At 44.8% G+C, this 12,500-nt stretch overlaps 1 protein-coding gene across 1 annotated transcript in view; it reads right to left on the bottom strand.

Moving 5' to 3' along the window:
- Window positions 1–12,500, bottom strand: part of LOC122244700 (uncharacterized) — a 22,327-nt gene that overhangs the window by 5,377 nt on the left and 4,450 nt on the right. The window contains exons 7-25 of the mRNA XM_086551995.1: window positions 12,188–12,277; window positions 11,991–12,063; window positions 11,312–11,538; window positions 10,497–10,599; window positions 9,755–9,888; window positions 9,489–9,617; window positions 8,903–9,070; window positions 8,101–8,266; window positions 7,356–7,471; window positions 6,964–7,053; window positions 6,344–6,548; window positions 5,753–5,832; window positions 5,310–5,419; window positions 4,944–5,127; window positions 4,325–4,520; window positions 3,419–3,583; window positions 3,002–3,123; window positions 2,397–2,561; window positions 1,798–1,926 (exon numbers count right to left, since the gene is read on the bottom strand). Of these exons, the coding sequence (XP_086408121.1) occupies window positions 1,798–1,926; window positions 2,397–2,561; window positions 3,002–3,123; window positions 3,419–3,583; window positions 4,325–4,520; window positions 4,944–5,127; window positions 5,310–5,419; window positions 5,753–5,832; window positions 6,344–6,548; window positions 6,964–7,053; window positions 7,356–7,471; window positions 8,101–8,266; window positions 8,903–9,070; window positions 9,489–9,617; window positions 9,755–9,888; window positions 10,497–10,599; window positions 11,312–11,538; window positions 11,991–12,063; window positions 12,188–12,277 (2,652 nt within the window). The remainder of the gene's footprint in view (window positions 1–1,797; window positions 1,927–2,396; window positions 2,562–3,001; window positions 3,124–3,418; window positions 3,584–4,324; window positions 4,521–4,943; window positions 5,128–5,309; window positions 5,420–5,752; window positions 5,833–6,343; window positions 6,549–6,963; window positions 7,054–7,355; window positions 7,472–8,100; window positions 8,267–8,902; window positions 9,071–9,488; window positions 9,618–9,754; window positions 9,889–10,496; window positions 10,600–11,311; window positions 11,539–11,990; window positions 12,064–12,187; window positions 12,278–12,500) is intronic.

Here is a 12,500-nt window from a genome sequence, read left to right as displayed (position 1 = left end):
TTGAAGTGTCTTTTTCCATGTCTTTTCGGTGTCTTATCTGTCTTGTCGATGTCTTGCCTGTGTGTCTCTCCATGTCTTTTCGGTGGCTTATCTGTCTTGTCGATGTCTTGCCTGTGTGTCTCTCCATGTCTTTTCGGTGGCTTATCTGTCTTGTCGATGTCTTGCCTGTGTGTCTCTCCATGTCTTTTTGGTGGCTTATCTGTCTTGTCGATGTCTTGCCTGTGTGTCTCTCCATGTCTTTTCGGTGGCTTATCTGTCTTGTCGATGTCTTGCCTGTGTGTCTCTCCATGTCTTTTTGGTGGCTTATCTGTCTTGTCGATGTCTTGCCTGTGTGTCTCTCCATGTCTTTTCGGTGGCTTATCTGTCTTGTCGATGTCTTGCCTGTGTGTCTCTCCATGTCTTTTCGGTGGCTTATCTGTCTTGTCGATGTCTTGCCTGTGTGTCTCTCCATGTCTTTTCGGTGGCTTATCTGTCTTGTCGATGTCTTGCCTGTGTGTCTCTCCATGTCTTTTCGGTGGCTTATCTGTCTTGTCGATGTCTTGCCTGTGTGTCTCTCCATGTCTTTTCGGTGGCTTATCTGTCTTGTCGATGTCTTGCCTGTGTGTCTCTCCATGTCTTTTCGGTGGCTTATCTGTCTTGTCGATGTCTTGCCTGTGTGTCTCTCCATGTCTTTTCGGTGGCTTATCTGTCTTGTCGATGTCTTGCCTGTGTGTCTCTCCATGTCTTTTCGGTGGCTTATCTGTCTTGTCGATGTCTTGCCTGTGTGTCTCTCCATGTCTTTTCGGTGGCTTATCTGTCTTGTCGATGTCTTGCCTGTGTGTCTCTCCATGTCTTTTCGGTGGCTTATCTGTCTTGTCGATGTCTTGCCTGTGTGTCTCTCCATGTCTTTTCAGTGTCTTATCTGTCTTGTCGATGTCTTGCCTGTGTCTTTCCATGTCTTTTCAGTGTCTTATCTGTCTTGTCGATGTCTTGCCTGTGTGTCTCTCCATGTCTTTTCGGTGGCTTATCTGTCTTGTCGATATGTCTTGCCTGTGTGTATCTCCATGTCTTTTCAATGTCTTCTCAGTACCTTATCTGTGTCTTGTCGAGGTCTTGCCCGTGTCTTTTTACATGTCTTTTCTATGTCTTCTTCAGTTTCTTTTTATATGTCTTAGCGGTGTCTATCCGACGTGTAGCCAGTGTCCCGCCGATGTCTTCTCAATGTCTTTTCGATGTTCTTGTGCAATAATTTTGGCATTTATGTACTCAACTTTCGTATGTACTTATTATAGTGTGTTATTTTGAAAATAGAAAAATAAAGGATAACAGACGTAAACAAATAGGAAAACGTTACAGAACTGAGTAAACAATGAATTATAGATAGAAAAATAAAGGATAACAGACGTAAACAAATAGGAAAACGTTATAGAAATGAGTAAACAATGAATTATAGATAGAAAAATAAAGGATAACAGACGTAAACAAATAGGAAAACGTTAGAGAAATTTGTAAACAATGAATTATAGATAGAAAAATAAAGGATAACAGACGTAAACAAATAAGAAAACGTTATAGAAATTAGTAAACAATGAATTATAGATAGAAAAATAAAAGATAACAGACGTAAACAAATAAGAAAACGTTATAGAAATTAGTAAACAATGAATTATAGATAGAAAAATATAGGATAACAGACGTAAACAAATAGGAAAACGTTATAGAAAACAATATGCATCCCTCGCCACGCCACACTCCCATAAACATCCCTCGCCACGCCACACTCCCATAAACATCCCTCGCCATGCCACACTCCCTTACGTAGGACACCATGTAGGATCCAAGAGCCCCGTTCGTGCACTGGGAGTTGGCGTTGGCGTGCGAGGTCGACGGCTTCACCGCCACCACGTCCATGGGACACCCGAGCTCGTAGGCCACCACTTGTACCACCTGGGGGTGAAAGGGAGGGGGAAGGAAGGATGGAAGGAAGGAAGGAGGGAAGGAAGGAAGAGAGATAGATAGAGAAAGAGATAGATAGATAGATAGGTAGAGAGATAGAGAGAGAGAGAGAAAATGTTTTCAGATAGTATCAGATACAACCATTAGTTATCGGCAATGTGTTGCCTTGATCTTGATACCACGTCTGTATATCTCATATCAAGCTATTTACATCTTTTGGAAGTAAATGTTCATAAGGTACAGATAATTTTTTCATTCATCATTTTGAGTTTAGAAACAAAAAAGTGGGAAAAAGAGAACAAACAAGAGTGTTCAATGCTCAAAATTCTTAATCTTCATGTCAATTTTCTCAAACAAAACCAAATAAAAACATAAATTGAAACCAAAGAATTGAGAGAGAGAAAAAAAAAAAAACGAAAGAGAAACAAGCTGAGTACCCACTGTCCGGTCGGTGTCCTTACCTTCGTGTTCATTCCCTGGCCGAGCTCCGTGCCCCCATGAGACACGGCCACGGAGCCATCCCGCTGGTTGATGGTCACCAGGGAGTTCATGGGATAGATGAGTGGGACGACGTGCGGCCACATCATCGTCATCACCGAGAGGCCTCTCTTCTTCCACAGGTGGGTCTGCGGAGGGAGGAGTTTCAGCCACGTGTTGGTAACTAATAGCAACCGTAGCGCTAGTCCTTTGCCATTGCTATGGTCATCTTGCTGATATATGACCGTCGTAAGGTGTGGATGGCAATGGCGATGCCGTAATACCTTTAATATTTACCCACTTGCCTCCGTCAGCCGTTCCCCAGAAAGAAGGACGTGGCAATCGTTCCGGTCATATTTCGTAAAATGCTTATAAACTTTGCGAAAACAATGCGACTCGGGATGCGGGATGACTAGGATTCCGGCTGATAATTTTATAATTTTTTTTTGTCTAAATTTGCGTGTGTATTCAAGATATTATTCAACATCTTTCAATGGCATATGCACCGAAATTCCTGCAATTTGGTTCTGTGATTACTTGTGGCTGATCTTTCGGTGACCTAAGGCTGCCTAAGACGACCTCGACTGACCTTGTTGAAGTCCTTGACCTTCTGCTTCCGGTCCTCGACGTCGGCGCTGGTCATCAGCTGAGTCAGCATGTCGCCGATCATGTTCTTCGAGACCTTGACCTCGTCTGGTATGGCAACAGCGTCTGTACAATAAGGGATTTTGATTTTGTTACGATTAGTGATACCCGTTGCTGTTACGTTGCAATCCGTTTATCATCTTTCATCTGGATTGATATTTAGTCTGTGTGTTCATGTGCGTGCGGGTGTGTGCCTGTGTTTGTGTGTGTGCCTATGTTTGTGCTGCCTGTGCCTGTGCCTGGCTCTATGTTTGTGTTTTGTTTTGTTTTGTTGTGTTTGTGTGTGCATGTGCGTGTGCTTCCTCTAACCCTTTCCATCCACCCCCTTCCGCTCAAACAGCCCAGCATAGCCCTGTCTTACCTCGACCGCCCATGCCGCAGCGGAGGCGAAAGACTCCCTTGCCGACGTGTCTGAATGACCCATCCGGCATGAGGTTCCTCCGGCGCACCAGGAGGGGGTCCAGATCTAGAGCAACAGCCACGTGTTCCAGGATTGTCTCCATGAGTGTGATGGCCTCGGTGGAGCCTTCGGGGAGAGAGGGAGGCCGCGCTAAAGTTATCTTTTCTCTCTCTCTCTCTTTCTCTATAAGTTATCTTATCTCTCTTTCTTTCTCTCTCTCTCTCTCTCTTTAAGTTATCTTTTCTCTCTTTCTCTATAAGTTACAAGTTTTTCTCTCTTCTTGTGATACCTTTCTCTCCGCAATTAAAAGGTTCATGTATATTTTTCTCTTGATTTCTCTCTCTCTTTCTCTATATCATATAACTTTTCGTGAATGTGATGAGTTTTCCTCTTATAGAAAATAAAAAAAACAGTTGAAGGATTTTATTTGTATCTTTTAATACTTTAGACATATCTTATGCATCCTTGTGCGTAAAGATATGGATGCTTTTTCTCCTTCACTTTGTTCATCTTTTTAAATATTTTTTTATTCTATCATTTCAAGTTCATCGCTTCATTGACATAAAAATATGGCTGAGGCAAATTATTTCCCATTTCTTTCAATTAAGCTTTCCGAATTTGATGCTATATCTCATTTGATCAATAATCTTATCTGTTGTTATATTAACGAGCAATAGTTTACCTTTCATAATTAGCATGTTTTATCGTTTCTTTTTCCTTCTTAAAAAATGATCGCCATAAATAACTGCAAATCACAACAAAGTCACAACCCCCTAAAAAAAAAAAAAAAAAAAAAAAAAAAACACTACAGTATCACTATCTACTACATCAACAAGAGAAAAACAACAACAAAAACATCTCTCCCACCTGGCGTGCGTGTCCACGTGTTATTAGGCGTGTTGGTGAGGACTGTGGCAGGTGTAATCTCCCAGTTCGGACAGGTGTAGCAGGAGGGGACACAAGGGGGGGCTGTGGAATTGTTGGGGTCCACGTTGACGTAGCCTGCGTCGCTGGTCATCGTGGCCTGTACAGCCTGCAGCCTTCCCTCGGCATCGACACCGACCTGGGAGCAAAATATAGGCGATTCTGTGTGAGATTCTTCATGATGTTTATTTACATGTGTGTGTGTATGAAGATCGCTTGGAACCCTTGTGTTGGCACAGCGTCTGACAGTTCAGTTATGTCTGAGGAGCACTTCGTGTTTCTGCTTCAGCTTCAGCGACACGTGCCCGTTGGAGGCGAGGGGTGGCGTCGGTAGAACAGCTTCGAGCAAGCAGCTGCTGGATCTGTATATTGATTACTGAAGACAAAGGTTTAACTGGTGATTTTTTCTATAGAATCCTTTACCTCTCTTGCGTTGATAACTGTGTCAGACGATGCATCCCTAAGGAAACCACGACTGTGAACGAACAGCTGCCCCCCCTACCCACCCCCAGCCTCAAACAGGTCACCGAAATGCCCCCTGCCCTTCCAGAACTGGACTGACCTTGTACGTGCTCCAGAAGGGATCGCGCCCTCCGAGCATGGTCATGCAGGTGGCCATGTCCAGCACCGTCCTGACGGGCTTGCGGACCTTCCTGGCGGCCAGGCACGTGGCGGTGGCGACGATGTTGCCGCGGGTGGTTTTGCCGCCGAAGCCTCCGCCGATCCGCTTCACGCTCACGTTCACGCTAACATGCAAAGGAAACGCGAATAAATAAAAAAAACTGAGTAATGAAGAGGCATGGAAGTAGTATCCGATAACGAAAGATATCAAAACGAATAAAGAGCAAACAACCAAATCTAAGCAAACCGAATCGACAGCCAGCCAGAGTTCACAAACGGCAAAGTCAAGGTCAGAGAGGAGGCTCACGTGTTGTCAGGGACGCCCAGCACCTGGCCGATGGAGCGCTGCGTCTCGATGGCCCACTGGGAGGCCGTGAAGACGTCCAGCCCATCGTCCGTTGGGATCGCGAGTGTGGCCTGGGGGCGCGGAGAGGGGCAATCAAGGGCCTCGCGAGGGCGGCGGTTGGGGGAAGGAATCAGCAGTTAGTGTGGTTCTCATGTATTAGTGTTGTTACGTTATGGAGGGCAATGGATTACAATTAAGTGAGACCTTTCGAAACATGTTCGGTTCTTGTTCACGGGTCAGATCAGTGGCGTGAGATTAGGGTGCTCTGGCTCTGATTTACTTTAGTCATATATTTATTCACATCTATATTTCCTTTTCGGAGGGGCAAACGACTCAAACTATGAAGTTAAAATAAAGGTAATAATAGTGCTGCTGATAATAATAATATTATAAAGTAACCTGACCTGGTTTTCCATGTAGAAGTGATACTGCCAGTCGTGACCCACGCCGCCTTCGAACACGTGGGTCGAAGCAGCGAACCCAGCTGGAAATACAGTCGATATGCGATTATTGTTAGCAATATTGTTTAATCTAATGACTGAAGCTGAAATATGAAGCACTCGTTGCTGGTTTGCTCTTTATTAATCTTGTTGGGTTTACTCATAAACACATTTGTATATGTGTATGTATATATATATATGTGTGTGTGTGTGTGTGTGTGTGTGTGTGTGTGTGTGTGTGTGTGTGTGTGTGTGTGTGTATTGTGTGTGTGTGTATTGTGTGTGCGTGTGTGTGTTTGCATTCATATTGCATTTATGAGCAAAACCAAGCAAACGTCAATTTGTATCATTGAGGTGATTCCTCTTACATCCCTAAGTAAACCTGCTCAACACTACTGGCATTCCTAATACATCACACTACAAATACGCATTACTTTCATGGACAATAGTGCATAAGACAATGAACTAAAGATAGGCTTAACATCGTAAGAAAAAAAAAGCCTAATCCGCTTTCCATCCTCGAGTACCACCAGAAACTCGTCCTCCACTCCTGACCTTCCACGTCGCCCTCCACGAACGGGTCGGCCTGAGGAGACGGAGGCGGCAGCTGCTGAGCCTCCTGGATGGTCAGCACAGGAGGCTGAATGTCCTCGTAAGTCACGACCACGGCAGCGGCGCCCTGCTTGCTGAGTTCCGCCGTCTTGGCGACGATCAGGCCCAGAGGCTGTCCGTAGTATGAGGTTCTCTCCTCGGGGAACAGCTGGGCGGGGGAGGCGGGCGGGCGTCAGGAAGCGAAAATACTTATTTTGGAGTGAAAATGTTGAGTAAAACGGGGGAGGCGGGCGTCAGGAAGCGAAAATACTTATTTTGGAGTGAAAATGTTGAGTAAAACGGGGGAGGCGGGCGTCAGGAAGCGAAAATACTTATTTTGGAGTGAAAATGTTGAGTAAAACGTATAACTAGTTGACAGTGGAAGTAAAGCTGCATGTTTTAAAGATGAGGTGAATATCTATGTGCGTGCACACATGTACAGTACAAACACTCGCGTATATCAGTCATGGTACAAATAAAACAACAGTAGATGTCGTCGTTACGGTAATAAACAATCACAGAAACGACACAAAAACCCTCATGGAAACGACGTCAACAGAACAAGGCGGACGCAAAGGTCCTACCGGCTCGGGGTAAGGCCACTGCAGGACCTGGATGTTGTTCACGCCCGTCACGTCCTCAATCCCGACGAATCCTTCGACCCCGGGGATTGCCTGGAGGAGGAGGAGGAGGATAAGGACGAGTGTAGGATTCATCAATGGATAAGTCTCTGTGAATAGGACAGGTTGGATATCGTTCTGTGAATGGGACTTGGGTGCGGTTGGCCGAGTCTGACTTAGTGTGTGTGTGTGTGTTTGTGTGTACGTGCGTGCCTGTGCGTGTGTGCATGCGTGCATGTGTGCGTGCGTGCATGTGTGCGTGCGTGCGTGCGTGCATTTGTGAGTGCGTGTGTACGTGCATGTGTGTATGTATATGAAATAATGGACAGTAAAAAAAACATAATGACTCCACCCACCAGGGCTGCCGACGCATCGACGCCAACGATCCTGGCGTTGGCTTGCGTCGAGGTCACGAAGCAGCCGCTCAGCTCCTCGCACAGGGCCGGCATGTCCGCCACGAACTCCGCCTCTCCTGTTGGGTTCGAAGAAGGGTGGGTGGAAGGGAGGTCGTGATGATAGGAGGAGGAGAAGGAGGGAAAGGAAGAGGGATTGTGGTTGGAAGGGAGAATGTGATGATAGGAGGAGGAGAAGGAGGGAAAGGAAGAGGGATTGAGGTTGAAAGCGAGAGCGTGATGATAGAAGGAAGAGGAAAAGGGAAAAGAATATAAATTGTGGATGAAAGTGAGAATTTTATAATAGAAGGGAAAGAAGAGGGAAAGGAAGAGGAATTGTGGATGAAAGTGATAATTTGATAATAAAAGGAAGAGGAAGGGGGAAAAGAAGAGGAATTGTGGATAAAAGTAATCGCAAGGTAAATGTAGAAAGGGAAAGAGGAAGAGGAAGAAGAGGAGGAATTGTAGATGAAAGTGAGAACGTGATATTAGAAGGAAGAGGAAGAGGGAAAGGAAGTGGGAATGATTTTGGGAATGAAAACGATCACAAAGAGAAGATTGAAGGGAAAAGAGGAAAAGGAAGAGGAAGCGAAATTTGGATAAAACTGATCTCAAAAGATTGTGTGATCAATTAAAACTACGAAGTGTAATTCATTACCGAAGGTCGCTAACCCACACTCCACACCTTCTCCACTCCTCTTTCACTCACCACTGCACTGGATGTGGCCCTCGACCTTGGCCACGGGCTTGGAGAGCGGCCAGCGGTCCGGGTTTTGGTCGTAGCTTTGCCGTCCGCTCGCCAGAGGTCTCTCGAGGTCCGAGGCTCCGCCGGCTACGCTCGGGTCGGCAAAGTCTCCTACGATTCCGAGGATCGTCTGGAGGGGGGGAGGGGGGGGGCGAAGGAGGTGGTGAGTATACCAGGATGAGTCTTTGTGTGTGTTCAATAGAGTGAGTTATTCATGTGAGAATTAGGAATTTAGCTCATAATGAGTTGAAGACTTCTGAAAGACTTGGTGTGAGGGACGTTTCACACTCGAGCAGTGGTTCTTTTAAACTATTTGACCTTGTTATCCTTTACGGCCAATACCTAATCGTAATTATGCTTGCTGAAAGGGCAATTTTAAGTGGTAACTTTACAATTCCAAACTGATTATACAACTTACGAAACCGGTAGAGCATTTATCAACTACATTAGGTAAAGTGAAATACTACGAATGAGTACGATATATACTGCAATTGGTGAAGCACTGTAACGATCGAAACAAATTTCCTCTAATCATTATTTTATATGTGCCTTAATCAGAAACAGAATATGATAAAATATAATAGTTACGTGAATTTAACAACGTAGATGACTATGAACATATCATTAAACAAAGGAATACCAAAGATGACTGCCCTCCCCAAAACAAAGAAAAAACACCTCTGAAGCTAACTACCTCCAGCTTAAAAACCAACACACTCGACTCATACTCGAAGCAATCATCAAAATAAGACCCCGAGCGCCTCACCTTGTACAGCAGGGTCTGGCCAAGGTCAATCCTGTACTGTGCCGAAGGATTCTCTGGCAGGTTGTCCGGCAGGATCTCGTCACGAAGGGCCTTGAAAGCTGTCTGCAGAACTGCTTCGTCCTCCAAGCTCTGGTCCTCGAGGGCGGCTTCGGCTCCCCAAGCATGCAACTGTGGAAGGGAGACATTGCAATGATCTTAAAAAGAGAGATGAAATAAGGACCATAATGATGTATTCTTTTACAGTGCATTCTTTTATTTGAAAGATTTTAAACTATGCGAGATACTGGAAATATTTAACACTGTACGCTATGTATTAATACTAAAATATCTAATACTGTATACTATGTGTTAACGCTGAATTACTTAACACTGTACGCTATGTATTAAGATGTGATCAACACACAAAAAAAAGAACTTTAAAGTAGGAGACAAGACTAAACAAAACAAATATCCTAAAACACACAAACACACGAGCACACACACAAGAATATGCGTGTGTGTGTGTGTGTGTGTGTGTGTGTGTGTGTGTGTGTGTGTGTGTGTGTGTGTGTGTGTGTGTGTGTGTGTGTGTGTGTATCGAACATACAAATTCTGCGTTGATGCCTCCAAAGATGATCATGGGCCGCCCGATCACCGTGTGGGCGTTGGCGCTGTCCACCCGCATCCTGAAGGCGGCGTTCATATAGGCGTGGACGTTGGCGTTGCGAGGAGCGATCTGCAATGGCAGAGAGCATGAGGTAATGGAGAGAGAGAGAGAGAAAGAAAGAGGCAAAGACTAAAAAAAAAAAAAAAAAAAAAAGTCCCTAAGGAAAACCCGAAGCTTCTCCCAAGGACCGGACCACGACGACCCACCTTGAAGAGCCTGAAGGCCACGTCGCCGGCCATGGGCGGCAGCCTCAGCTCCAGCAGGACCCTCCGCTCGGCCTCCAAGTCCAAGTCCAGAAGGTGGTCGAGGGTGTGCTCCTTGTCCCCGCCGTAGGGGCTGCCTGAGGTACGATAAGGGAGCTTCATATCCTGGATTTCGGTTTGTTGTTGTTTCATGAATGAGAAGTGAGGGAGGGAGGAGAGAGGGGAGAGGAGGAGAGAGAGAGAGGAGGAGGGAGAGAGAGGAGGAGAGAGAGAGAGGAGGAGGGAGGAAAAATGAGAGGGAGAGAGGGGGGGAGGGAGAGTGAGTGAGAGAGAGAGAGGGAGAGAGGGAGAGAGAGAGAGAGGGAGAGAGAGAGAGGAGAGAGGAGAGAGGAGAGAGGAGAGAGAGGGAGAGGAGGGGAGAGAGGAGAGGGAGAGGGAGAGGGAGAGGGAGAGAGAGGGAGAGAGGGAGAGAGGGGGAGAGAGAGAGAGAGAGAGAGAGAGAGAGAGAGAGAGAGAGAGAGAGAGAGAGAGAGAGAGAGAGAGAGAAAGAGAAAGAAAGAAAGAAAGAAAGAGAGAAAGAAAGAGACACAGAGAGAGAACACATCGTTACCAGAGAAAAACATACGAACACAAAAATCTCCCCCTCGCTCAAAACAAAAACAACCAACCATACTTAACAACCAACGATAATAAAATAGATAAAAGAGAAAGACAGAGAGATGGAAAGAAAAACGAAAGAATTCACCTGACTTGACAACCGCCCCAGCCGCCATGAGACTCACAAAGACATCGGAGGGAAAATCTCGGTGCGCCATTTTCATCGCAAGGTTTCCCGCCCAGCTGCCCATCTGCAACGAAATGGTGTAAATGGGTGGGTGGGGTGGAGGGGGGGGGGGTATTGCAACGTGGGCTAAGCAACAAGGGGAAATGTTAAGTATGCAATACGCGGAAATGTTAAAGACCAGAGGGAATTTCACTTTTTTTTTTATTGATATTCTTATTAAAAGACGCTCGTATAATGTAATCTCGAGAAGTATTTCATATATGTGTGGTATTTGTTTTATTTTTGTTATAATTTTCGTTATAATCATTAAGTATCAAAATCATTTCGTTTATTTAGTTTCATCATTTATAATTCATTCAACCCCTCCCCCCCCAAAAAAAAATGATGGTAATGATAATGATAACAACACTAATAACGATAATCATGATAATAATATTAATGAAAATAATATGCCCATGTTAATGATAATAAAAAACAAGGATGATGAGGCCAGCGGGATAATAATAAAAAAACAAGAATGAGGCCAACGGGATAATAAAAAAAAACAAGAATAATGAGGCCAGCGGGATAATAAAAAAAGAGGCCAGCGGGAAAATAAAGAAATATAATGAGGTCAGCGGGATAATAAAAAAACAAGAATGTGGCCAGCGGGATAATAAAAAAAACACAAGAATAATGAGGCCAGCGGGATAATAATAATAATAAAAAAGACCTGCGGGATAATAAAAAAAAAATAAAAAAAAAATAAAACAAGAATAACGAGGCATTCCCCTCACGTTCCTGAGCGCCGTCCCGCCGACCCTCCGCCACAAGCCGACGATCTCCCGGACGAAGCCGAAGCCAGACAAACTCTGCGCGGCGGTCGAGAGTTCGGACATGATGCGGCTGAGGGAGACGTTAGCGCCGAAGACCACGCCGGAGGGAGCTGTCGCCACGCGGGATAGCTCCGGGATGCTGGTGGTGGAGATGAGGATGCTGTGGGGCCCCTCGTCTCGGAAGATGGCTGTTGGGGGGAGGGGGAGGGGGAGGATTAGGGGGCGGGGGTGAGGGCTGGGTGGTGTTTGTTTGTCTCTCGTTATTTTGAAGTTTAATTATTTCAATGTTTTTTTTCTTCTGTGGTTTTGTTTTTTGTTGTCTTTAAAATTAGCTATCTCAATATTTATCTCTCATTCACTCGCTCCTTTTCTCTTTCTCTCTCTCTTTCTCTTTCTTTCTCTCTCTCTTTTTCTCTATCTCTCTCGCTCTCTATCTATTCCTCTTTCTCTCTCCTCCGCTCTTTACCTCTTTCTTCGTGAATTCATTCATTTCAAACTGAGAAAGAGAGAAAGAGATAAACAGACAAACAATGTCACAGAGCTAAGAGCATAATAATCTTCCTTTCGCCGTGCATGTAAAAGTCTACGAAAAAAAAAAACGGTTCCTGACCCTAGGCCTACTCAAGGTGCATAGGCCTACCTTTCCCCGTGTCACTGCACACGAACCGGTACTTGGCACCCTGTGGCAGGTCGTGCAAGATGCCGTAGAGTTCCTGTGAAGAAAAGAAAAACATTAATCATTCCTATTTATAGCTTTCTTTTTTGTTATATGAATCTGTTAATGATTATTTGCACATGCAATGCCGTTTGCAATTCAATCAAGTTCTTCTCAAATACCTCAAGGGAAGCGGGTTGATACCAAGTCGCTTCTTTTAGTTGGATCAGCCGAGACTCCGGCTTCTCGCCTGGCTTCGAGCGGGAGCTTGCCTGAGCCGGTGGTGTATGGGGAGATAAACACATGATTATAAAGAAAGGAAGAGACAACACTAATGACATCAATATCAACCATAATAGTATTCACATCTGAAAAAAATGATATTGAAAAGAACGTTAATGCTAATGACAATAATCATAACAATGATATATAGACGAAAAAATCAAAATAATAGCAAGAAAATGAAATTAAAATAATAACAATATAAACCAAACT

This window comes from Penaeus japonicus, unplaced genomic scaffold (assembly GCF_977035675.1).
Source record: "Penaeus japonicus unplaced genomic scaffold, GWHDUDI00000001_assembly GWHDUDI00000026, whole genome shotgun sequence".
Taxonomy (NCBI): Eukaryota; Metazoa; Arthropoda; class Malacostraca; order Decapoda; family Penaeidae; genus Penaeus; species Penaeus japonicus.
This window is presented reverse-complemented; position numbering and strand designations above follow the sequence as displayed.